The 26,821-nt window shown below is 38.4% G+C and overlaps 2 protein-coding genes across 4 annotated transcripts in view; one reads left to right on the forward strand and one right to left on the reverse strand.

Annotated features, from left to right (window-relative positions):
- Positions 1 to 26,821, forward strand: part of CEP85L (centrosomal protein 85 like) — a 162,849-nt gene that overhangs the window by 56,425 nt on the left and 79,603 nt on the right. For all 3 annotated transcript variants that reach the window (XM_058680892.1, XM_012930472.2, XM_058680830.1), the window contains exon 3: positions 2,555 to 3,336. In XM_058680892.1, the coding sequence (XP_058536875.1) occupies positions 2,629 to 3,336 (708 nt within the window). In that variant the 5' untranslated portion in view covers positions 2,555 to 2,628. The remainder of the gene's footprint in view (positions 1 to 2,554; positions 3,337 to 26,821) is intronic.
- On the reverse strand, positions 10,538 to 11,261 carry PLN (phospholamban). The gene has a single exon (XM_058680976.1). The coding sequence runs from the start codon at positions 11,168 to 11,170 to the stop codon at positions 11,012 to 11,014; it is 159 nt and encodes a 52-aa protein (XP_058536959.1). The 5' UTR covers positions 11,171 to 11,261; the 3' UTR covers positions 10,538 to 11,011.

Genomic DNA, 26,821 nt, shown 5'->3' on the forward strand with positions numbered 1-26,821 from the left:
GTAGAATAATCGTAAATATAGCTTTGGTCAGTTTCTCCTTTGTTTCACTTGCAGTAAAGGGCTGGTTCCTTCTTTAACACAGTACTTGAATATTCATATGTATTTGTACCATTCCACCTTTGTCTGTAAAGATTTATTTTTATTGGAAAGGCAGATCAGATTTACCGAGCGAATGACAGAGAAAAGATGTGTTCCATCCATGGTTCACTCCCCAAATGGCCACAGCGGCCGGGGCTGAGCTAATTTGAAGTCAGGAGCTAGGAGCTTCTTCCAGGTCTCCCACGTGAATACAGGGTCTCAGGGCTCTAGGCCATCCTCTGCTGCTTTTCCAGGCCACAGGCAGGAAGCTGGATGGGAAGTGGAGAAGCTGGGACAGGAGCTGGCACCTATATGGGATCCTGGCTCTTGCGAGGTGAGAATTTAGCCATTGTGTGGAGGTCTTGCCTTTCTCTTTAAAAGGATAATTTGAGCAACATTTCTTTGAATTTAACTCCATATTATAGATGAGCAAAACACTTTTTTTTTTAGTTTTGAGTTCCATTTTATTTATTTGAAATGCAGAGATAGAGATGCTGCCTCTCTTGGTTCACTCCCCAAACACCTGCCACAGCCAGGGCTGAGCTAGGCCCCAGTCAGGAGCTAAGAACTCCATCATGTTGCCCATGTGGGTGACAGGGAACGGCAGGCTGGGGGTGAGGGACCAGGCCTAGGGACTCCAGTATGGGAATTTTTTGGTCCCAAGGGGTCTCCTAAATCCTTGTGCAACAACACCAAACCAAGATTTTCTTTCTTACAGCAACGTTTTTTTTTTTTCTGCTTTATGCTTTGAATATTCAATTGTCTTATTCAGCAGGAAAAACTGATTTAGTAGATGAAGAATTTACTCAAGGATATTTGGTGCTTGGTGCAGTTTTGGGGAGACTGGACTGTGCGGCATTGTAATAAAGCTTTCAGGTGCCGCATAGCCTGTCTGGAGCCTGCTGCCCTCCTGACTGTCACACTGGGGGGAGCAGCCGTGCAGCTCAGCTGCTGCCACTGTGGGACCTCCTCCCGCTGCCTTTGTGGAAAGCCGGTGCCTTTGCTCATGTCTGTACCAAACCCATCACTTCTGGACTGAAATCTTGTACAAGTGACTTGTACTTGTGGGATATGTTGTGAATTTGAAGTTCATTTTGGTAGGTTGTACTTAGAGGGGAGTTTGAGTCTGGGAAGGCTCTGCAGAACCTTGTAGGTGGTCCAGAGTAGGACACTTACCCTCTGCTTTCTCCTCCTGATGCAACATTTTCTGTTCATCTCCAGGTGAGTAACTCTAGTACAGAGACTAAATCTTTAGATTAGCCTGTTCTTTAGTTAGTCTGGCTCATTGTTATCTGAATTTTTTGACTATCACCAATTCTTTCCCCATTTATATATTAAAAATATCAACACACAGGTAATATTCAAATGTATTCTGTTAGAGTCAAACAATATGGAAGGTTGTAGAATAAAATGTGCAGGCTGCCTTTTACTCTTCAGTATGTCCAATTTCCCTCCACCAGTTTAAAGTTATCTTCTCTTTCTACATATCCCCTGATTATAATCATTGCTTTTAATTGTACATTGTGACATTTTGTGATTTATTGTGATAATTTGTCACTGAATGATAAGGTCATTTAATGTAGAGTTACTTAGTTGGTGTTTTTGGACTTTTATTAGAGAATACTGAATTATTGCTGTGTGTTGAATAATACAGTATGAGGCCCTGATACTCACTTTTGAAGTAATAATTCCCAGTTTGGGAGTAAATGTAAAGATGAAGATACAAATCAAAGCCCAGAGCGTGTCGTAGGTTGTATTCCTCTGTCGTTGATGATGCTGGCAAGTTTGTCCAGAGGCTTTGGCAATAGTTCCTCTCTGCAGATACCTTGTTAGAGCACTGTCTGCGCGTTCTCCTGGTTTGGGAGCTCCTTCACCCATGCTGCTGATTTGAATTAGAGGCTGGAGAGTTCAGAAATGCTGAAATCCAGTGTAAATTTCCTCAGTTTAGGGAAGATGCAGAAATACCATTTTCTGGTAGAGTTGTGACTGGCACTTCAGTGCTGGAGTGTGAGGAAAGGCCCTTCAACAGGGAGATACATCTTTTCCTTTAAAGGCAATATAGTTTGATTAGGTAGGGTGAATATAAACATGCTTCTAGCAAGTGTTTTATTTGTAAATGGTTGGTGAAAGGCCGTCTACTTCATTATCTTTTTCCAAATTTAGGAAATGGAAGTATGCAGACACTTCAAGAATTTAAAAATTGGAATTAAAAGTTGTCATTTTTGTGCAGTTTTGAGTTCCGTGAATGGTAACTTTTGTGACATGTTTTGGCGTGAAATTGTTTTGAAGATTGCTTGTAAGTTTTATTATTTCAGATAAACTAAGAAAACACTGATATCAGTTTCCTCATTTTAAGGAAGTATTTTGTTGGAATCTCGCATTCATATTTCCTTTTGGCCATTTGCACTTTAATCTCATTCACTTTTTTGTAATTGTAGCTGATGTGTTAATTGCAACTAATCTTTTCTCTCTCCAGATCATTCAACTTCCAGTGGCACATTATCGTTTAAGCCTAGTAGATCATTGGTGACTCTTCCTACTGCCCATGTGATGCCATCCAACTCCAGTGCTTCAATTTCCAAACACAGGGAATCATCAGATGGCGCAAAATGGGCTACCAGCTTCTTGCAGGCATTGAGAGACCAGAGCAGGGGGCAGCAGGACGCCTCACTGGACATGAAGGACTTCCGGCCTCTTCGGAAATGGTCATCTTTGTCTAAACTCACGGGCCCAGATAACTGCAAGGAGAGTGGCGCTGCACATGCTCAAGAGTCAAGGGATGCTTTGGAAAAGACGGGGCGGGGCAAGGTTTTACCATCACAACTAAGGACAGTGGGGCCTAGCTGCTTACATGATAGTATGGAGATGCTTAAGCTAGAAGACAAGGAAGTCTGTAAAAAGCGATCATCCACGCTGGACTGCAAGTATAAATATGAGAGCTGCAGCAAAGAGGACTTCAGAGCCACCTCCACTCTAAGGAGACAGACCTTAGACATGACATACAGTGCCTTACCTGAAAGCAAGCCCATTATGATGAGCTCAGAGGCCTTTGAGCTTCCCAAATACATAGGACTCGGTCAGCAGGCAGTGGGGGGAGTTCCCATTCAGCCTTCCGTGAGGACTCAGATGTGGCTTACTGAGCAGCTGCGGACAAACCCTTTGGAAAGTAGAACTACCGAGGACTCTTACAGTTTAACTCCTTGGCAGCAACAACAGCAAACTGAAGAGTTTCGGCAAGGAAGTGAAACACCAATGCAGGTAACGTTCAAACTCTAGTGTTTGCTGCCCTCCAGTGGATGTTAGGAGTACTGTAGCACATTCACAGCCTATGGCAGTCAGATTTCATTTTTCCCTACATGTTAAGGAGCATAGTGGTGTTAGATACTTTAAAGGTGTTTCTTTGATAATAATTTACAAAATATTTGAGGTACAATAGCATAAAAAAACTTAAAAATATCTTATACCTTTGCTTTAACTTCCCTTTTCATTTATTAAAGGGACACACAAAGCAAAATATATTCAGTCTAAAAAGCTTGAAATAGAATCAAAGAGGCTGGCATACTGTAATGTAACATTAACTTCAGGGTACTAGGTATTAGATTGTATTTCTGGTTTTGTCACATGAGAACCTGGATGACTTTTGACCTTTCAGTTTTTCTGAGTCGTTTGTTAAAGTTTGGTAGTGGTTGATAATGTTTTAAGGGTTATAAAATAAAATGGTGTAGAGTCTAAAGGGTCCAGGGACTAATGTTTAAATGGCTAAATTTTTTTTTCTTGGAAATGTTTCCAGTCTCAGAAACCAAATTTTCTGACATAAATCATGGGCGTTTATTATTGAGGAATTTGTGACACAAATTATAGCAAAACTTACAAAATTCCTTTAGAGTAATAATTGTAAAAAACTGCTCTTTAATATAAGAAATAAAGCAACAGTCTGAAAGGCAAGGAGAGCACTCAGAAACCTCGTAAATGAGTGTGATCTCAACGCTTCAGTGTAACCTAAATGAGCTACATTCATAGAAGGGTCCTTAACAGAATGTGATTTCTTTATTTTTAGACACAGTTCTAACAATTTTCATTACACGTATGTAAACCATGTCATGAAACATTGATTGGATTGCAAATAAAAAAACCTAACTAGATTTGTGATATATCGGTTTTAATGATTGAAATATAGGAAGTGAATTGTTTTAAACGCTATCACATTTTAACTTTCAAGTGCTTGTGAATTTGAATGTTTTTAGGCAGTTTCGAAGCTATCCAGAGGGATTTTGTGTAAGACAATGGAACACATTTTGTAGGGATAAGTACTAATTTATTCCTCCTCTCATTCTGTGTTTTCCCCAACTTTGAGGCAATACAGAGAAGATAAGGAAGTATTTGGAGGTCTGTGGGAAAGAAAAGCTTGTTTTTAAGTCTTCTGTGCGATGGGTAGAGGGAGAAGGCCAGTAGCAAAACCATACTACTTCTTCATTCACCTTATTTGGAGATGGTTTCTTTGTAGTGCTTTTAAATTTGGGAGTGGAAGGACAGACCTTGGGAGAACTAGGCTGTGGTTGAAATCTCTAAGTGGCTGCTTTTCCTCTAATTTCCATCTTGGATGTCTACACAAAAAGTTCTGAATTATGTTCTCTTGCAGCCTCCAAGTACAAGTACTCTTTGATTTTAAAATTCTCATTCTAATGGTTTATTAAAAGTCTCGTAGAAAATTTGAGTTCTTGATGATTTTCACATATAGACAAGAACCTTATTAAGGATTGAGCCCATCTGATATATAGTGATTTTCACTCAAAATTATGAGAAAAAAAAGATAGTTCCTCTGTATCTAAGAAAAGGAATTTGCCTGAAAGTCATGTTTGAGTGACACGTATTAAGAACTTTTTAGAACTCATAGTTTTGATTTTCACAGCCTGTATTTGCCTTACCAAGTTAATTTGTGACAGAGAAGCTTTGCTCTTGGTGGGACTCAGTCGAGAGCAGTGGCTGAGCCAGCAGCGTGGTCCTGCCTGTGCCATGCTCCTAGGCTGAGCCAGCCACCTGGTCTCACCTGTGCCATGCTCCTAGGCTGAGCCAGCCACCTGGTCTCACCTGTGCCATGCTCCTAGGCTGAGCCAGCAGCGTGGTCTCACCTGTGCCATGCTCCTAGGCTGAGCCAGCCACATGGTCCTGCCTGTGCCATGCTCCTAGGCTGAGCCAGCAGCGTGGTCTCACCTGTGTCACACTCCTAGGCTGAGCCAGCCACGTGGTCTCACCTGTGCCACACTCCTGGGCTGAGCCAGCCACGTGGTCCTGCCTGTGCCACGCTCCTAGGCTGAGCCAGCCACGTGGTCCTGCCTGTGCCACACTCCTAGGCTGAGCCAGCCACATGGTCTCACCTGTGCCATGCTCCTAGGCTGAGCCAGCCACGTGGTCTCACCTGTGCCACACTCCTAGGCTGAGTCAGCAGCGTGGTCCTGCCTGTGCCACGCTCCTAGGCTGAGCCAGCCACGTGGTCCTGCCTGTGCCACGCTCCTAGGCTGAGCCAGCCACGTGGTCCTGCCTGTGCCACGCTCCTAGGCTGAGCCAGCCACGTGGTCTCACCTGTGCCACGCTCCTAGGCGGAGCCAGCCACGTGGTCTCACCTGTGCAGTGCTCTTAGGCTGCTTGTATTTTTCTCAGTCATCTAGGTTGCAGCTAGAACAGTACTCTGAAGCATTTGACTGAGTGAAAAACGAAGCAACAACTGTGCCCCTGTTGGTTTAGGGTATAGAGGAACTCAGGCTCAATTTTTGGTTCTTTCCTTTGTGCCCCATTGTACATTGCCCCTCTGCACTCTGAGACTGTAAGGAATTTGATGGAAGAGGAGAATTTTTGTCTTCTCATTGTGAAGAATGTTATCCCTTTCTATGTGTCCATATCTGTTTTTTATCCTGAGGGAGCGGAGGAGGAGGAAAATGTGCATTTATGTGCATAGCGGCCATTAGACTCCTATAGACTAAGAATAGTATGTTTTCTTTATTGGTATCTTGTCCTCTTATTACAGTCATTTAGAAGAGGAAGATGAAAGTTTCTCCCCATTTAAGTCATAGACACTTAATTATTTCACCATAATATCTAACATATGTTAGATTTTTGTATTTCATATAAACATATATTTGTATCTTTATATTTGACAAAATTAAATTCCTAAAGTACCTTAAATGACTTGATTTTGGTCTAATATGAGAACGTTTTTAATTTTAACTTGGATGTGTTTTAATATGTCATCTGAGAAGGAACAATTTCATTTTTTAAAAATTTTTTTCACCCTAGTTTCTTAAAATTTTTTACTATTTGGTATACTCTAACTGTCCATTGGAAGCTGTGGACTGTGACATTCTAGGTAGGGTATACCATGACACATTCAGTAGATAGCTAAAAGTATATACAGTACTTTGGTATATATGTTTTAACAAACTGATCTCAGTTTTTAATGTTAATTTTCTGTATAATCTGACTTGTAATTTTCAGACATTTTCAAAATGCATTGTTACTTAAGAGAACAGAAAATTTTTTTGAAAATATGTAATCTTCCCACTTTGCCCTGAGACCAAAGAATTATCATAGGAGAAATAATCTCTAGGTAAAAGCAAATTATTTATTTACTTAAATATTAATAATTTATTTATTTAGATAATTATTCATTTAAGTATTTATTAAATATATGGAAAGTCAGATACAGAGAGGAGAGAGAGGAAGATCTTTCATCCGATGATTCACTCCCCAGGTGGCCACACTGGCTGGAGCTGAGCTGATCCGGAGCCAGGAGCTTCTTCTGGGTCTTCCACATGACTGCAGGGTCCCAAGGCTTTGTGCCATGCTCTACTGCTTTCCCAGGCCACAAGCAGGAATTGGATGGGAAGTGGGACTGGCAGGATTAGAATCTGTGCCTATATGGGATCCTGGTTCATGCAGGGTGAGGACTTTAGCCACTAGGCTGTTGTGCCAGGCCTGAAATTTATTTTTACAGATTTGTCCTCCTGTGTCTCTATTAGGAAATCTTGGCTTTTCGTTTTTGAAAATCAGTCCTTAAGAAAGAGAAGAAAGATTTCTGGGCCCACAGTGTGATGACTCAAGGGCTAAATCCCTGCCTTGCACACGCTGGGATCTCATATTGGTTGCTGGTTCCTGTTCCAGCTACTCCACTTCCGTCCAGCTCCCTGCTTGTGGCCTGGGAAAGCAGAGGATGCCCAAAACCTTGGGACCCTGCACCCGCGTGGGAGACCTAAAAGAAGTCCCTGGCTGCTGGCTACAGAAGATCTTTCTGTTTGTCTTCTTCTCTCCATAAATCTAATCTGCCTTTCCAATAAAAAATAAATAATTTTAAAATAATAATAAACCTCCTAGAAGAAAATCCTAACAGGATATAAGTAGAGTGTATTGGAATATCATGAGAATATTGTAGAGGAAGTTCATTTAGTTCAAGAGTATGTATTTTTTAGATTTATATATATATATATGTATATGTATATATAAGAGGTAGAGAGAAAGACTTTGAGAGCTCCCCCATCTGTTGATTTTCTTCCCCAAATGCCTGCATATGGTCAGGCCTGGACCAGGCGGAAGCTGGGGGCTGGACACCGAGTCCAGATCTTCCTAGTGGCAGGAACCAAATCACTTGAGCCATCCCTGTTAGCTCTAGGATCTACAGCATCAGGAGGCTGGAAGGAGCGGAGTTGTGTATCAAACCGAGAGACTGGGCTCTCAGGTGCAGGTGTCTTCGCCAGCATCCTGACTGCTGCCCTGAATGCTCACCCCCAAGAACATTTATTTTTAATACAAATGATTCTGATGATTTGCATCAAACAAATATTATTTTTAATCAATTAAAATATAATGGTTCACAATTCAACATTTAAAGCTTAGTTCCTTTTAGCTAGTAAATTAGAATTCATTTCATAATGTAAACTAAGATTTAGAAATTAAAAAAAATTATAACATTGTTTCCTTATACATCTTACTCTTTACACATCATAAGCAGAATGGTACCATTTAAAGAATTTTTTTTATTAATTATTTTGCATTATATGACAGTTTCATAGGCTCTGGGAATTCCCCCCACCCCTCCCCACGCCCCTCCCCCCTGGTGGATTCCTCCACCTTGATGCAGTATTACAGTTCAAATTCAATCAAGATTCTTTCCTTGCAAATGTATACCAAGCATTGAGTCCAGCTACTTATTGTCCAGATGGGTTGAACAGTTTCTTGGGGAGACCATTTCTGGTCCGAAGTTAGAGCTGGTAGAATATCATCACAGTCAATTAAGAGTCCCAATATAACATCAACAGCAATTTGCAACATTATGGAATTGACATGGTTTTGAGTAACCAGCATGTTAAAAAAAAAAAAAAAAGCAAGTTCTTAACCACGACCTATGATTAGCTCATTGACATTTCAATTTTAGTTTATATACAGGACCGGCTGCTATATACCTTAAAATGGCTATAAGGTACCATTCAGCTGTCTCGTGTCTATTTCATTTTAGTATTTAGCCATTTGTTGTGTTGAAGTATAATTTTGCTGATCTTGGCAGATTTTAGGATAATGTGGACTGGCTTGTAACTCTAACAAGACATTTGTCGACGATTAAGGTGCAGAACATTTTTTTGGGGGGGAGGGGAGTGTTTTTTAAACGTAACATGAAAGTACTCTGAATACTGACAGCACCCAATTTTAATTGCTATCAGAGATGGAAGGAGAGTAAAATATTTTTATTTACAGAAGAAAAATTTCAGAAATTTACATTTAAAGAACAGTGTAGTAAAATGAAAAGACCTTGTCAGTTTAACTTTAATACTTGTTTTTTTTTTAGAACAGTACAGCTAGTTGTAGAGCTTAATACTTTCTGAGTAGGTAATTACTGAGGCCAGTGAGGTAAGTTTATCAGCTGTTCATAAGCTTTCTGGTGACTGTGAGGGATCTCCAACCTGTAGCTGCTCTGCTGAAGATCTTCCATTAACATGAGGCCACCTTTCCTCCTTGTTGTTCAGATGTCCATGAATTAAAACTAATACCCTTTCCATCATCAGGGAATCAAAGAATTTAAAGTAGTTTTTCCTTTACTGTTTGGCTACCAGCTGTCATGTTAGTTTAAATTCAAGATCTATATTGGCCTTTTAGACTCTTATAGTAGCTGTATCTTACCAAATAGGGTTTGTTACATAGATATAAACCATTTTAAGCTTAACTTTATTTTTTTGAGATACTACTAAAATAATTTTTTTTTCTTTTATGTTTGAAAGGGGGTTGGGAGAGAGAGGCAAAAGTAGAGAAAGAACTTCTTCAGTCTGCTAGTTCACTTGCCAGATGCATGGTAACCAGGACTGGACCAGGCTGAAAGTACAAGGCTGGAATTCAGTAGGGTCCCAATATGAATGGCAGAGTGCCAAGTACTTGAGCCATGTCTGCCACTTTGCAGGTTTGCGTTAGCAGAAAGCTGGATTGGGAAGCAGAGGCAGGACACCGACCCAGGCACACGTGTGGGCAGTATACAACAGTGTGTTCACTGCTGTGCCTATCACATGCCTGCTCTTGGCTTCATTTTAAACTTAAAGTCAACTTGGTGAAATTTTGGTGAATATTGTTTTCTAGCACCAAATTTTAATTATTTTATGAGTTGTTTGGAAGATGGCTTAAAATGTTAAGAGGCAAAGTTTAAGTATATTCACCAGGAAAATAATTGTAAGTTAATATATCATTGAGTTTATTATTTAGCTCACTAATTACAGTTACAGGTTAGTATTAGTGACTTTGCATTTAGCACAGTATGCACCTATGTTTTTTGTCATTTATTTGATAATGGTGTTATTTGTTTGGCAATAGCTGTATCCTGTTATAAATAATGGGACAGAAACTTCATATTAAATTGTAATCTAAGATTTAGTTTTTATGTGGTTAAGTAATTCAAATTTTTATCATTTTTTTTTTTTTAGTGCTGGAAGTAATTTTTCTGTCAGAGAAATTTTTAAGTCTTAGTCCATACTGGGCATGAGGCTGAGTAAAAGATAACCTATAAGGTTATTCTGAAGTTTTAACATTTCATGATTACAAACATACAGTATGGTAAGTTAAGTATTACAGTTCAGATAATCTGCTACATTGCTATAAATTAACATGAGACTTTATTTAAATAGTATTGATGGCTAGATAACTGTAATCTATTAAATTGCCCAGTAGTCCTCATCTTTTGATCATAATGTCCTCAAAAGAACATATTTATGGCTTATTAGAGTTCTGTATTTCTTTGAGAAAGTTGAGGGCTATTTTATTTATGTACGGCCTTATTTTTCCTTACTTTTATCTTAGAAAATTTTTAAAATTTTGGTAGAAATAATATAGAAAAAGAAACAGTTTCCATTTTAGTCTGTGGGCTCTGCTAAGGAGTTACTACAAAGGCTTTTGTGTAAAAATAACAAGATAACAGATGCGAGGCCTCAGTGGCTGTTGTGAGTAATGACACTTGATTTGAATTATTATTTTGGTACTTAATGGAGACCTGGGAAATACTTAGCATCAAAGAAGCTTTTACAGTGCAAGATAAGTGATATTTACCCCACAGAATGAAGCTAATGTCTTACATATGAAGTGAACTTGCTAGCAGTGCTGTTTCAAAATTAAACTCTTACTTCATCCTCAGAAAAAATTTGGAATGGAAATTTCTTAAGCCGTGTTGAAGCAGTCAGCAGTTACATTATACACACTTCTTATAGTCATTTTAAAGTTACTTTTGGAAAACAAAGCCCTTTTCATGGGTGCAGGATCTGGCAATCAATACATTTGCTAAGAATTTGTTTTACTCTCAATTTTGGCCTTTTCAGAGACAAACTCTTGTGTTTCAGAGGCGTTGGTTGGTTTTCCCTCTTGGTGGGGTGGCTGGTTTTGCACTGGTGGGGAGTTGTAGATCTGGAGCTGAACTTCAGAGTAGCATCACAATGATGCAGATCAGCAGGAGACATATTAAGATGAGACAGAAGTTGATAAACAGGTTCTGCAGGTTCTGCCTTGCTTGCTGAGGCATTTCAATGGTTGAGGCTCTTCGTATGGCAGAACGAGTGAGGTACTGAACTTTCTCCATGGCGCTAAGAGGGCAGGAAGTCTGGAGTTTTAATATGTCAAGAGAAAGCTGAAAAGCTGGCACCAAATATGCGAGGACTGTCTTCTTTTAGGTAGCCTGGAATGTAAAAATAGTGAGTAGATTAGAATCATATATATATAAAATCTATTTGCTAACTGCGTAAGGTGCACGTTTGCATTCATTTTTTTCAAAACACATCAAATGTCTAAGATCTCTGTGTCCATCCACACATGTGTTTCTGTGTGTTTCTCTTTGTGATTTTTCCTGTGAAATTCAGTAACTTCAGTCTTTGCTTGAAGTATCAGTTGATTTATGATACAGCTGATTTTGAGCTATTCTTTTGGATGTAAATTGTTAATATATAGTTGAAATTTGTTTTTCTCTGTAGAAATGATTGACATGAACATTTAGTGCACTAATATCTCCAGAAGCAACCTCATGAAAGTTGTATAAAATATTATTGCCTGAATTTTTTCTTTCTAAGATTTAGTTCTTTAAATCTGATCTGCCTTTTCAATAAAAATAGAGAAAGAAAGATCTGTCCACTGGTTCACTTCCCAGTGGCTACAATGGCCAGAACTGAGCCAGTCTGAAGCCAGGAGTCTCTTCTGGGTCTCCCACCTGGTTGCAGGGTCCCATGGTTTCAGGCCATGCTCTACTGCTTTCCCAGGATGGATGGGAAGTAGAGCAGCCAGGACATGAACCAGCACCCATATGGGATCCTGGTGCATGCAAGGCGAGGACTTAGCCACTAAGCAATAATGTCCTATTCCTGAGGTCTTAATTTTAGTCTAAAACAGATGGATGATTGCCAAGTTGTTTTATCAGAAATATACATTCAAGTTGTAATTTCTAATGTAATTTTGTAGCTGTGTAGAAGGTGATTTTAAACATTTGAACAAAACTGAAGTATCACTGCTTCATTGTCTACCCCAGACAGTTCCTGTTTACATACCACCTGCACTATGAACAGTAGTTTCCATCCTGACTTCTTTCTGAGCTTGCATAGCACTTTCTTGTCTCTGGGGCCTAAGCTTTGATATTACAGCAAGAATCAAACAAAAAGTTTATTATGTCATTCTAGAAACATTAGATTGAGAATAAAATTAACTTTAGGGACAGGTATGTGGCATAGCAAATTAATTACCACTGGGACACTGGCATCCCACGCTTAAGCGCTAACTCAAGAGCCCTAAGTCCTGGCTACTCTGCTTTCAATCCAGCTCCCTGCTGATGTACCAGAAAGCAGCAGAGAATGGCTCAGGTGCTTGAGTTCCTGCAAACAGCATGGGAGAACAAATGGAGTTCCTGGCTTCTGGTTTCAGCCTTGCCCAACCGAAAGCTCTTGTGGCCTTTTGAGGAGTGATCCAGTGAATGGAAAAATCTCTGTCCCTGTCACTCTGCCTTTCAACTAAATAGCAGATCTTTAATACCCCTCCAGAGAGAGTCACCGTTGGCGTGTGATGATATTTCATGTTCAATCAAAATATTTGTTTCAATTTTTGAAATGAGAGAAATTTTAAATGGAAATTTTAAATCCCATAAGTAATTGCTCAGAGATAATAACTGTTGATAAGTTAAGAATAAAACAGATTTTTTAGCCAATTTATTCCTCTGCCAATCTTGCAAACATTAAAAGAACTTTGTTCTCTAAAATCAACTTTGAAATGACTGTAGTCTGTGTATAATCTCACCGTTGACTTCCTCGAGATGACTTGTTGCTATATCATTTTGAATGAAAATATTAGTGCCTTCCCCAGCTGCCAGATAGCATTTTCTTGCTAGTCTATGTCCTATTTGAACCCACCCCAACCTGTCAGCCCTGTTCCTGAGAGAAATAAGTGCTGAAGAGAATTATTAAAAGAATTTGAACTTATTATTAAATTATTAAGTATTATTAAAAGAATTTGAAGAAAAAAAACATGTTTTATAACTTGACATTTATTCTTCAAAAGGAGCTATGTGGTATATAGTGGTAAGATTTTAATTTTTTTTTTTTTTTTTTACAAAAACATTTTATTTGAGAAGGAGGGAGAATGTGAGTGAGCATGTGAAAGCCCATCCACTGGCTTATGCCCCAAATACACACATGTGTGGGGATTGGCCCAGACTAAAGCCAGAGCCTGGTATTCAGTCCAGACCTCCTCAGCAGGTAACAGAAGCCCAGTTGCATGAGCTGTCTCTTTGTCTCCCAGGCCCGGCATTAACAAGGAGCCCGAGTCCAGAGCTAGAGCGGAAATCTACCCCAGGTGCTCCAAACTGGGGTGCAGACATCTTAACCATTAGGCTGAACATTTGCCCCAATCATGTCATTTTCATTACTTCTACTTGGCTCTGTTACATTTTGGAGTCAGATGTGCTACCATTGAGCCATGAGGTTGGCCAAGCTCTGTTACATTTTGGATTGTGTAATTGATAGGACTTTCATTTGGTTTGTAATAAGTAGTTCCACACAGCCAGGTTACATACAGTCTTTGTTGTCCAACACAGGTAGCTAAATGCAACACAGGTGACTAAACTTATCTATAACATCCTCTATTTAGATCGATAGTTCAGTGTTTAATAACTTTTGTTTGTTTATGGTTTTTTCTCTGAAGAATTCGAAGTTTTCTTTCATTCTTTGAGTAGATGTGGCCTTTACATTTGCCTGGATTTACGGAGCCGGTATCAGTGAATTTACATTATTGCAGAATTATGGACTGATTTTCTTTATTCCTTTATATATTTGACTAATTGCTATCAAAAAGGACATATAATACTATAGTTTGAAAAATAAAAATTAACATTGGTGATTTTTATTTTTATAAAATTTGAGGGCTTAAGTGCTCTTAAAAATGTGTTTTCAAAGTTATTTTGAGATAAAACTTTGGAAAGAAGAGGGCTGGCCAGCATTTCATCAAGAAGCCCAGACAGGAATCATTCCAACTGACATTTATGAGTGGTGCACCAGTCACATGGAGTACGTCACCTTTCCAAAAATACTCTGTTCCTTTTTTTATTTTGTCTTTTGCACATGTTGTTCTGCCTCTGCCTGTTGTAGTCTGTTCCACCTCCCTCCCGCTTGTTGATGGTTTGCCAGACTTCAGCTGGCAATTTAAATAGCATGTGATATTACCTTTGATTAAGGTCGAAATGGTCATTAAGGTAGGATTAGTTTATTAGGGTAAAACCTCTTTTTAGGAGGTCTTCAGTATTATCTGTATCAGAATAACAAGTTGTGCTGTAATTTAAATTTACATATCTCTTTCTCCAGTCAGATTTCTAGTTCATGAGTGAAGGAATTAAGTGTTCATTTTGTATCCCAGTATCAAGGGGGGTGGGGTAAGTGAGAGCTTTTGATTAAATCTAAAAGTTGAGCAAGGGATTTTTATGACTGAAAATTTTAGGAAACTATTAATGTTCAAAGACAGTTCTGTGATTAATAGGTTAGGTAAAGTAATAGAATTTATTAGTGAAACACACACTGCTAACCTCATCATCTCCTGTCACAGATGAGGAAAAGCAGCAGTGGAGGACATAACCAAGTTATGAGTCTCCTGATAAACATTACTTTAACCTGAACTTGGCTTTCTGCAATTGTGTGTTTCTTATAACCCAAAAATCTTTGAGGCCATTGGCTAACAATAGCCAGTTGCTATTGAAAAAGGAGAAATTGTTGCTGAAAACAAATTGTGTGTAAAGGAGACTGATAAAGATAGTGACCTATTTCTTGTCAAATTTATAGTGATTTGTAGTGATTTTATGTTCTTATGGTAAAGCTTAAAAGAACTCTGTCACAAGCCGCGTTACTGGTACGCAGTAAATTGGAAGGACTAGTTAGTAGCTGTGTCCTCTGAAATGAGCCAAGTCCGGATCCTGCCAGATACCCTTCACACAGAGGGGGCTTCCTGGAATGTGTTGAGAGGGAACAGCACAGTCCTATTTCTGGAGTCCTCAGTGACCTTCACCACATCGTAATTTATGGCCAGGTCGTCAGGTGCTTAGCATTCAAAAGTCCTGAAATCTTATTTTTGACCCTGTACTTGTAGTTATTACAGTAATATTTGCTGGCGAGCATAGAGGCGTAGCGTATTTTTTCTAATTTTCTCATCTTTCCCCTCAGACCATTCTTTTCAGATAGTCATAAATAGATTGTATAAAAATGTTTAGAGCTTTCATCTGTCCTAAACTAGCCATGGAGACTAAAGTTACTCGCACATTTTCTCTCTTTTTTAAATTATTATTATTATTAGAAAGGTAACATTATGTGGTAAATGGTTGGGGACAGGAAAATATTCATTTACAGATAAATTTACAAATCTATCATCCGTGATCTAAAATTGAAGCATTGGAACTATTTGTAGAAATGCTAGATCCTGTCTCTTGAGTTGTATTGTGTGTCTGTGGAATCTAATTTTTGGTGAAATAGGATAATTCCTTTTTATTTTTCTTTGTGGGATTTATAAAGCTTTTGACTGTCTTTACTGCCTCTGAGCACATGGGTTAGAGAAATCAGAAGTGTTGTGTTTTTCTGATGTGCAGTACAGATCAGCCGTGATTCTTAGCAAGTATCATGTGCCGTGTTAAGGAGTGGAAGGTACTGTGTGTCCACGCTGGCAGGAGCCCTCGGTGTCTGAGTTCTGCTTCAGCCTCGCGGTGTCAGATGTATTGTTGTGCACAGCGTACCTTCAGAATATGCTAAAGTAGTCACCACTTAGAAGTTAAACTTTCAGGTTTTTTTGGGGGGGGATATTATTTCTGTTAAAATAAAAACATTTAAGATTCATCATATTTGTGAAATTTAGGTTTTTCTTCGCTTTGTTTACATCATCTTTAGTAAACATGGACTAGTACATTGCTAGTAGATTCAAGTCCTAAACATCTAAGACTGTAGTGTGACAGATGGATTTATCTGATTTAGTTGACTCAGTACGTCAGAATTCTATAGAGATTGAGGTTGAATGAATGAATTTCTTTGTGTAAGCTTTGAAGTTGCTATTTTTTCTTCCACTCATTTCCATTCTCACAGACAGGAAATTGTTGTGTCTGCATCCTTTTTATTTTCACTTTGTTCAAATAACTTAGTGAAGTTCATCATTAGATTAACTATCCTTACATGAATGATCACTCTGTTGGCTTACCAGAGTTCACGTTTTCATTTTGACATTGCCTAACACTAAACGTGGATTCCTGTGGGACGTTACTGTGGGCAACTGCACTGCGAACCCTGTAGGCCCCTCCTGAGTGTGTCTGCAGGCTGCTTCTGCTGGCTATTCGACGTTTGAAAACGAGTATACTACAGACTCTTAAATTAACTCCCCAAGGAAATGGCGTTACAGCTCTGCCTTGGAGAGGATTCTTTAAACAACAGTTCACTTGAGATTTTCTGAAATTGTCACATTACTGTTTATAGTTTGCATGTAGGTATTTTTGTTTTTTTAAATAGTAAAATAATGTAAAAATTGAAATTGAAATTTTTTTTACCCTTTTAGTATGTAAAGCTTCAGATCCTTATTTACTTTTTGAAGAGAATTTTGGCTTGGAGTTTTAGGGAAAGCTTAAGGGACAGTGAATGCCACTTAATATACCCCCATTCATGTAATCTGAACGCCTTAAAAACAATACATTGTAAGAACCACTAGAGGGCCTCAGTAGACTGTTTCTGAACTGGAGTGATACTGTTTAATACATGTAAGGTTTAAGAACATTGATGCATTCAATCTTGAAATATACAGAGACTACTTATCTAATTTATGTCAGTTGAGTAGTTAAAAGAGATTATTTCCTTCATTTCCATCCCCTAGGTTTATTCCTTTGCCTGTATGATCAGCCTAGGAAACTAATTTGGTTGTGGTATGCTGCTTAATAGTGAATGACATCTTTCTTATGTCTGTGGTTCTGAAAATCATCCTAAGAATATCGTTTAGGCTATTAGGGATATAGTGTGTAATGCACAGCTTAATTTTAAATTAAATGGAGTGATTTAAGTTGATAGAAGTTGGACTCTGTAAATTCGCATTGTTGAATGGTAAAGTTTTTGAGACCTGTCAGTGTCATTGCGTTTTAAGCCAAGATGATCAGCAGTGTAGGACGGACATGTGGCTCAGCCCTGCTAAGCTTCGGGTGAGCCTCCCTGTTGCTTAGCTCCCAGCCTTGGGCAATTTGCAGTTTTGGTGTCAGATTCTTAAATTGTGAAACACAGGTACAGTATCAAATATACAAAGAATTAAGAGGAACTGCTAGAATATTTGTGTGTACCAGGACATCTAGCAAATTACTTTTCAGAATGAAGACATTTTAAGTGACATTGCTCATTTCTGGGATGGGTAATTTCAATGTTCCCTTTACCTAACCTTGTGTAATACTTTAAGTATTCCACTTTTGTTTCTGAAAATATTCTACTTCAAATTAACGAGATTAAAAAGCTATGACATATAAACATGACACATGTATATTTATACACGTGACATACGCATATATATGTCCCAAATGCAGCTGTCTTCATTTGTGTCTACCAAAATGTAATTCTGATGTTTCCAGTTATAAGAAGTGATATTGATGTTATGCCTGCAAGCGTTCTACAATTCCTTCAGATGTTTTTAAAATTTAGTTTTTCATAATTTATATAGCTTTCATGTTTATCACATTCTATGCAAACTATTTTAGCACTGATGTTTTAACCAGTATGTTTATAAGCACAGTGTTTAAGAGTATTGTCCTAAGCTAGGGATGAACTAGAATGAGACAAGTGCTGGCTTTGCAGCAGGTGTCATGCGTCAGATGGAAGAGCAGTCAGTTTCTGTTAACCTGTGCCCACATTAGCTGTGGGCATTTTAATGGATTTCTGCCCTTTCTTGGTGTGTTTTTGGAGTAATATATGGTAAAAATCTGGTATGAAGAAAATTCTTGAATTTCCCATTTAAAGTATTAGGATATAATTTGGTACTTGTGTAAAAATGCTCAAATATGTATATAAAACACTTCACCGAGTAGTTTATACAATAATAAAGGAAATATTTCATAGTTAGGGATATTGAAAAAAATTACAGTTCCTAAATGGTAGATGAAAAATAAAATTGCTTTTGTATGTCTAAGGAAAACAGCCTGTACAGTTATAAAGTACGTATTTTACTGAACCATAGCTAATATTGTTTTCAGAATTGAGAATTCTGAAGTCAATTTTGCTATCATATGTTTATAAGTATAAAAATAAAATCTATGTCATTTTATTAATGCCCTGAAAGAACTAAGATATTTCATTTATTAAATCAGGATTTTAAGAGTACTGTGGAATTCAAATAGAAGTCAAATTTATTGCAGTTATCTCCATTCCTAGGAATTTCTTTTTCTTTTTCATATTCTTGCTAGACTCAAAAGAGAAAATGGACAATCAATAGATGATAGTAAGTTGACAATGTATTCGTTAGTACTTAGAATAAAAGCTCATTTTATCAAGTTTGTTCCAATGAGATAATTAAGAGAGTATTTCAGTGCTAGAATAATTTCTCTTTACATTGAAAATTTTGAAATTTTAACTTTAAAAGGACATTTCTGTTTTTGTGTTGTGTTTTCAAATTTCCAAGTTTGTTCTTGAGGGCTCAGTATTGAATTTACTGGAAGAAATTTCATTTATTGAAAGTATAGGATTTTTGAAAGTGTCTCCTCGAGGGTGACTAGACTTTTCCCATTTTGTGGTTCTGTTCTCTTGGTATTGATATCACATTAACATGAGACTTGATGGGCATTGTGTTGTAATTATCATGCAGGTTGAAAATTTTAAAAAATGACAGCTTTATGGAGATGAAAATGCTGAGAATATTTTAAAATTTTATCAAATCTTAAATTATTTCGTTAATGTTCACCAGAAAGAATTAAAGACAGTGCTGGAATAAGCAAGCTGATAGTCTGCATGTTGTAGTCCCATAGCTGCACAGGTTATTACAGACAAACACTCGCCTATTCTTGCACAGAGTAACATGCAACAGAATTATGCCACTGTTTTTGTGTGGAAAACTTGAACAGTCACCACCACAAATATGTTAATAGAATTTTTAGATTTTGAAATGGATAAGAATTTAAATTTGAAAAGTAAAAAGTGTAAGTTATACTAAAATAACGCACCAATTCAGGACTCAAGATGAATGTGATCTTTGTTTTAAAGTTAACTCTTGCATTTTACTGTCACTATACACATAAACATTTTTATCAGGCATTTTGCTGAAATCTTAAAACTATGATGAACTGTTTTTAAGAGCTCAGTTAGTTTGAGTCACAGAAAGTAAGAATTACCAAAATCAGTGAAATCCATTTCTTACCTTTGCTACTGTGATCACCACACTACAGAATATCAAGTTATGTGAAGTCTTCCAGGCAGTAAGCTGGGAAGTTTTCTGATTCTGTTATCTGTTACCAAGTTGATGGGAATAGTTGCAGTAGGTGGAGGAGAAAAAGTATTCTAGGGAGGTCTTATGACGTCACACAGGAATTCTGAAGTTCTGATTGGTTAGCCACAGGCTTACCACAGCCAAACTTCAGAACTTCGTTTATCTTACATTAGGTATGGATAAGTCGTTAACACTCTGTGCTTTGTTTTTGTTTGTTTTTAATTTTAAGAATATGGAAGATAAATAAGTTTGGGTGGTAGAAAACACTTCAAAGATTTATCTATCTTCAGATTAGATATAATTGTATGTTGATGGTCATGATGTTAAAGACTGAAACCTCGTTGTAATGAATTTTAATAGAATGAGAGTAGCAGTCTTAAGAGCACACGTTCATTGAGTTGTTGCTGTTGCTTTAATACTGCGTGTTCATAAAGTTTTAGCAAGACAATGATTTATCATTTTCACAGAATTAAATACTTTTTCCTGTCTTCATTTTGTTCTTAGTTTTTTGTAGGTTTTTGGGAGTATTTGGGTTTGAGTAAACAACTCTAACAATTGGTTTTATTTTTTAAAATTAGCTGGAGAGGAAGTAAGAACTACTAAATGTGTATAATTCATTTGTAGTTTCTTTGCTTAGGGGTTTAATAGTGTATTTATCAATAATAATTCCATTTGTAAATTGTTATCTCACCCCAAGAAATATAGCAATTTACAAATATAAGGAAATAAATTTTAAATAGCTGCATTAGGTTACTTTAAAACCTTACTAAATATCTGATACCCTGAATTACAGTATCAATGTAACTTTTTAGCAAAAAGGATTGTTTGTAGATTCCTAGTCAGTTGCATCCTAGTTAATGAAAATCTTAGTTCATTTTACATTTGTTGAAATTTGAGTTCTGTAATTCTTTTTCAAGAATAAGCTTCATCTAATGTAGCAGTTTTCCTGAAAATTGTAGTGTAAGGATATTTCAAAAAATTTTGGGGGAATTGGAATTAAAACTATTTACCTGTATCTTGAAATTCATATACAATTTTTTATAGTAGGCATTTTTCATAAACTTTTTGAAGACTCATGTGCAGGAATAATTAAAAAAAAAATTTGCAGTAAAAGCAAACTTGTCTTTTAATTCCAGTTTCCTGAATTCCTTGAAGCACCATTATAAATGAAATTTTTGTTAGGTGGAGTGATGTTTTTGAGCTTTGTAGAACAGTTTATCTTACAGCAGAACTGGGATAAGAATTCCTTTGAAAAGTGATGTCTTTCTCCCACTTTCTGTTTTTGTTTTTACTTTTTGGTTTTTTCTCAGGCATAAGAGTTGCTTGAATCACTACACCTGCTCTAAACTTTAATGATTAATTCTCTTCTTTACTTTTGAAGGTGCTATTTGTAATGTTTTTTTTTTCCCCAACTGCTCACAGCAGGGTAAACTCATCCTGCTGCCCATTGTTCAGGGTAACGGCAGTGCAGCTGCCTCTGTGTCCTTAAATGGAGATGATCTTGGCCTCTTCCAAAGAAAGATAAAATCCTTCTCTTCAGCAAATCTCTTGTTATTTAAAGAATCAACCAAAACTAACTGAAAAATATTTGACTAAAGATCCTTTGTGACCATTGCTAAAGGAAAATTTAGTACTTAAAAGTAAACCCTATATAGAGGAAATTATAGAATAACAGTTGGCACTTTGTGCTGTGTAACCACTCTTTTTTAACTACAAAATAAGAATCTCTTATTATTGTCAGTTGCGAAAGAATCTCTTATTATTGTCGGTTGTTAAGTTGATAAAACTTAAAAGCCTGAAGTGGTTTGTAGAAATCCACTAAAGATAAGACAACTACTAAGGAACACTGGGAATCCACACCTAGACATGTTTAGTTAGCATTCATTATACATTGGGATGTTGTAGGGGAAGATTGTAATTTGGATGTTGTTTTCATAGAGTAGTACATGTTAACTGGAGTAAATGAATTACAGAATACCTTGAAAGCTTTCAGAAAGTCGGCTCTAACTTGGTCTGCCGTTTGCACATTCATGTGAACCTGAAGCTGGGAGGGGGATCATTGCAGCCTGGAACTTGTTGTTCTAATAAACAGAACTGGTAATAGTTGGAAAAGCCAGGGAACTGCCATAGAAATAAATGTCTCTATTTTAATCTGTGAATTTAACAAACTGCTGTTCAGAAATAATTAAAAATTGCATCTGTATGGACTTACACAAACTTTTGACAAGACAGTAAATCAGTACATGTAAAATATCTGGTATCTCCAATGTTTTCTGGATGCTTAAAAAACATATATAGGAATGTGAACGCCTCAGAAAGATACTGAAGGTGTGTTTTCATTTTGCCTTTGGGTTAGCTGCTGCTGATTATGATTATTCCATATGGACTTTCAGGAAGTGTGTTAAGTTTTAGTCTTAATCTAATTGCCCAAACAGAAGAGTTTAGTGGGAACATTGGTGTGTTACAATATAATCAGTAGATAAGATCTTCAGAAATCTCTCGGTTGTGGGGCTGGTGAATTGGTGTTGCAGGCTAAACCTTTACCTGTGGTGCCAGCATCCCACATCGGCAGTGGTTCATGTCCTGGCTTTCCACTTCAACCCAGCTGCCTGGACAGGCAGCAGAGGATGGGCCAAGCCTGTACATGGGAAGGAGCTGGAAGAAGCTCCCGACTCCTGGCTTCAGATCTGTGCAGCTATGATCATTGTGGCCAGTGGGGAGTGGGTGAACCAGAGGATGGAAGATTTCTTTCTCTGCCTCTCTCAAACTCTGACTTTCAAGTTAAGTAAATATTAATAAATAAATAAATAAATAAATAAATAAAATCCTCAGCTAGATCTGGAAAGGTTTTTAGAGGTGGTATCCTGTCCACCTTTGTTTAAAGTGACACTATAGTTTGAAGAATTTAGGGCATATGTCCTTATACAAATAACTTCCTTAACTGTTGAATCTGTGGAATGGCATTGTCCAGTTTGGATGAGCAGCAGTGAAGCACTTGTAATGGTTAACATAGTTGCCATATTATGCAATCTAGTGTTCCTAGTTTTTCTATTGTGATCCGTGGGTAGAGGTCAAAGGTCTTTGAACTCAAATAGGAAAATGTTTGCATCTTTGGTTTTCCTTTACTCTAAAATGAAATTTAGTGTTTTTTCAGTTTGGACTGTAGAATATATAATGTCTCAATGTTAGCAGTACCTTTGTTATAAAAATCTCAGTTAATTCCATATGCAGTAGACCTTCTGTGTCCTTGAGTTTCCCATCTAAGGATTCAGCAAAGTGCCAGTTGAAAATATTGAAAACATTTGTTCGGAACATGTACAGACTTTTTTCTTTGTCATTTTGCCCAAACATTAGAGTATAGCAACTATTTACACTGACTTATGTATTAGAAGTAACCTAGACATGGTTTAAAGTATGTAGATGGGACATGCATGAATTGTAGGCACATGCACATGGCATTTGTGGGGGTCCTTGGACCCAGCACTGTGTGGATAGGGTACCGAAAGGTAACAATGATATTATGGTTATTAGTAACCTGATATCAGGTTTTGATTGATCACTGTTTTGAGATTACCTCAACTACTTATAGCTTTTGAATATTTTACTTCAGTGCATTAAGAAAGAAATATATATATTGCCACATCAAAGATTTGGTGTTGTAAAAACTAATTTTTTTAAAAGATTTATTTATTTTTATTACAAAGTCAGATATACAGAGAGGAGGAGAGACACAGAGAGGAAGATCTTCCGTCTGATGATTCACTGCTCAAGTGAGTGCAGCAGCCCGTTCTGTGCCGATCCGAAGCCAGGAACCAGGAACCAGGAACCAGGAACCTCTTCCAGGTCTCCCACACGGGTGCAGGGTCCCAAAGCATTGGGCCGCCCTTGACTGCTTTCCCAGGCCACAGGCAGGGAGCTGTATGGGAAGTGGAGCTGCCGGGATTAGAACCGGCGCCCATATGGGATCCCGGGGTGTTCAAGGCGAGGACTTTAGCCACTAGACCATGCTGCCGGGCCCAGTAAAAACTAATTTTTTGAAAGATCTGTTTATTTTTGTTTAAAATCCAGGAGCCAAAGCCTCCCCTGGGTCTCCCACATGGACCCAGGAACCCAAGCACTGTCTGGACTATCCTCCATTGCTTTCCTGTGTGTGCTAGCCGGGAGCTCGATCAGAACTGGAGCTGCCAGGACTGATGCCCATGTGGAATGCTGGCACTGCAGTTGGAGGCTTAGCTTGAATTGCCATGGTACCAACCTCTTCAGAATACTGTAAAATTTACAGAATTATTGTGGAGATAGTACAGATTTTTCTTGTAATATTCTACCAGGAATTTTATCTGATGTTTGAGTTTATTTGAAAAATAGATATCATTTCCTGGTTCAAAGCCCCTGACCCTCAGTTCATCACAAACTCACAGTAGCTGGACAAGATGCAGAATTGTCTCCTAGTCCAAAGCCAAGAACTCAGTCCCGATCTGTTACAAAAGTGATGGGAGTTCAAAGACTTGACTCACCACCGCTACTTCCCAGGATCTACATTATCAGGAAGCTGGAATTAGCTGGAGTCACTCCAGTGTGGGACCTGGGCATTTCAACTGCTAGGCAAACACCTGCTTTGCCTGTTGCTAGCAACCTCCGTTAGTATGGTACTTGTGTCTTCACAGTTATTGATTGATTCTCACACTGACTTCAGTTGTCATGTCTCCTTATTTCCCCTGGATTGTATCATTTTACCAGACTTTCCTGTTGTACTGGCCATATATTTTTGTATCATTGCACCCAAATGGAATTTAAACCATGTTTTTCTAATGGTTAAACTCATTAACATGCCTTTGAGAAGAAGGCCAAAGAATTAAGGTGGCAGTTGTAACACACTGTATGTCAGCGACACATACGTACTGTAACTCATGTGACTTCTCACTGTTGAGGTTAGTTCATCTTGCACCATGGCTAAGGTGTGGTCATTGTTTGGCTTCTCACTGTAGTTATTGTTGCTTTTCCCTTTTGATACTGTACTCTGAAAGTGTGTACGTGTGTGTTGATGGGGCTTGGGGACTTCCTTCCCCACCTGTTGCTAGGTTCATGACTGATTCACTTACCATAAAAGACAAGTCCTTAAATTTCAAATGATGTGGAAAGCTTAAGGGAATAGGACCCAAAGGAACAGGTGAACTTGGGTCTTTTTTTTTTTGCCAAAATTTGTTGAAAAAGTGAACCTTCACTGAGCAATATGGTGGAATAAAACGTATAATCTCATGTTAATAAAGTGGGAAGAAAATTAGCAGTGCCTATTTTCTTATTTCTGTTGTCTTCAGAGATAAGGATATTCCTTTTGTATAATTGAAACAAAAGCACCTCTCCAATGAGGATTGTATGACTTGCTTTGTAGGACCTGCTTCAGGGAACATGGGTGAGAGGAAGTGAGAGTGGGTTTCCTCTTGTTATTGTTTTTTCAAATGCTGAAGTGCCGTATTTTGGAGTAGCATGCTGTGAGGGAAGTGACTGCGCACAGTACAGGCTTATGCTCTACTGTCGTAGAAGTGGTGTGGCTACAAAAATTACTTGGAAGGTTGTTTTTTATGTACATAAATGCGTTCTAAGAACAGAGCAGAGGCTTCCACTACTCTTTAGCTACCAAAAAATTCCATGACACAAAAAAAGCTAAAGGATTTCTGTGTAGCAGAATGCTTCTGTACTTGTATGGAGCAATCTTTTAGCACAGGATGACTGGGTTCTCCAGCACGTTGAAATCCAAACAGGTTGGTATTTAGGCCCTGTCTTTCATATCTTCTCTGTTACCACGTTCCTTTGCAGTCTGTGCTCCGGCTGCCCTGCATGCAGCTGCCTGTGGCCATCTGAACGGGGTTTTGTTCTATTTTGAGCCTTAGCACTTTTTGTGCTGCTTCTCAGTGTGTAAGAACATCTTTCTTACCAAAGCTTATTGTCAAAATGCTTTCTCAATTTACCACTTCTATGAAGATTTTGTTTCCATACGCCAAATAATTTTGCATTAATCACTGTTGTTATATGTGTTCATTGTGTTGACTAGTGTGTCTGTAGTAGAGAAAGTACCGGAACTTTTTGAGAACTGATCAATTGTACTGCTATTTATCTTTTATTGTGCCATTACTTAGAATAAAACCTGTCTCAGGGTGATAAATACTGATCAAATAGAGGGCTGATTGGATCAACACAAGTGGGAGTGAAGAAGGGTTCTCAGATTCTGTGGTGAGTTACCCTGTAAAAGTGTCAAGGATGGTAAAGAAATCCTTTTCAGTTTCAAAGTTTTACACAAGGAAGAGGATTGAATGATTTGTAAACATGGGCTAGAAATACAATAATAGAGTTTTTCTTGTTATTTTAAAGTATAAGATGTATCTGCAGGATAATATGTTGGAGGGTAAAATAGTTCTTATTAAACTGTTGTCTTAAGAATTAATATTTTTTGAATGCAGAAGGAATAAATGTAGGAGGGAAGGAGGAAGGGAATATCATTATGTTCTTAGAATTGTATCTGTATCATATATCACTCACTGGCAGATGGGAGAGCCAGAATGGCGGTGAGATAAGCTGGTTTGGGCCGCAGTACCATTAGGGCCAGGACTAAAAGCTGGCTGGGCTGCTCTAGGCTGTAGACCCTACTAGTGTGAACTGGAACTGGGGGTGAAATAGGCCAGGCCAGGCTACAACACACACTGGCAAATGCTGAGGTGAGGTGGGCCATGCCAGACTGGGCAATAACACCCAACCAGCAAGTGTGAGATCTGGGTGGGGAGAGGTATGAGCCTGGGAGGGAAGCTGCGGGAGGCTCCCCTGCTGGGAGACTATTCCCACTGGGGAGCATGAGAGCTGGGAACAGGCAGACCAGGTTGGGCAGGACTATAATATCTGTCAGCCTGCAGGTGAGCTGGGTTAGGAGGAAAGCCAGGCTGGGCTGAGTGAACCTACTCCAATGGTAAATGCAACAGCCATAGTGGGTGAGGGTTGGTTGGGCTTTGCTGCAGCACCAGCTGGCAGGTGCTGGTACTGGGGGCAAATTCTGTCAGGCTAAACTGCAGAACCACCTGGAAAGTGCAAGATCTGGGAGTGGGAATGGGCCCATTGGGGAAATTGTGGGCACCTCTCTCTTGGATTGCCATTCCAACTGCTGAACATGAGAACCTGGATTGGGGGCAGACATGGCTAGACAGAGAATGGCACCCACCAGCATGAGTTGTGAGCTGAATAGCGGGGCTTGTTGGGTTGAACTAGGCATCAATGCCCATTGACATGTATGAGAGCTGAATGG

The sequence above is a fragment of the Ochotona princeps genome, chromosome 1 (assembly GCF_030435755.1).
Source record: "Ochotona princeps isolate mOchPri1 chromosome 1, mOchPri1.hap1, whole genome shotgun sequence".
Lineage (NCBI taxonomy): Eukaryota > Metazoa > Chordata > Mammalia > Lagomorpha > Ochotonidae > Ochotona > Ochotona princeps.

Coding starts and splice junctions, on each gene's coding strand:
- PLN (XM_058680976.1), bottom strand. CDS start 11,170: ATGGAGAAAGTTCAGTACCTCACTCGTTCTGCCATACGAAGAGCCTCA.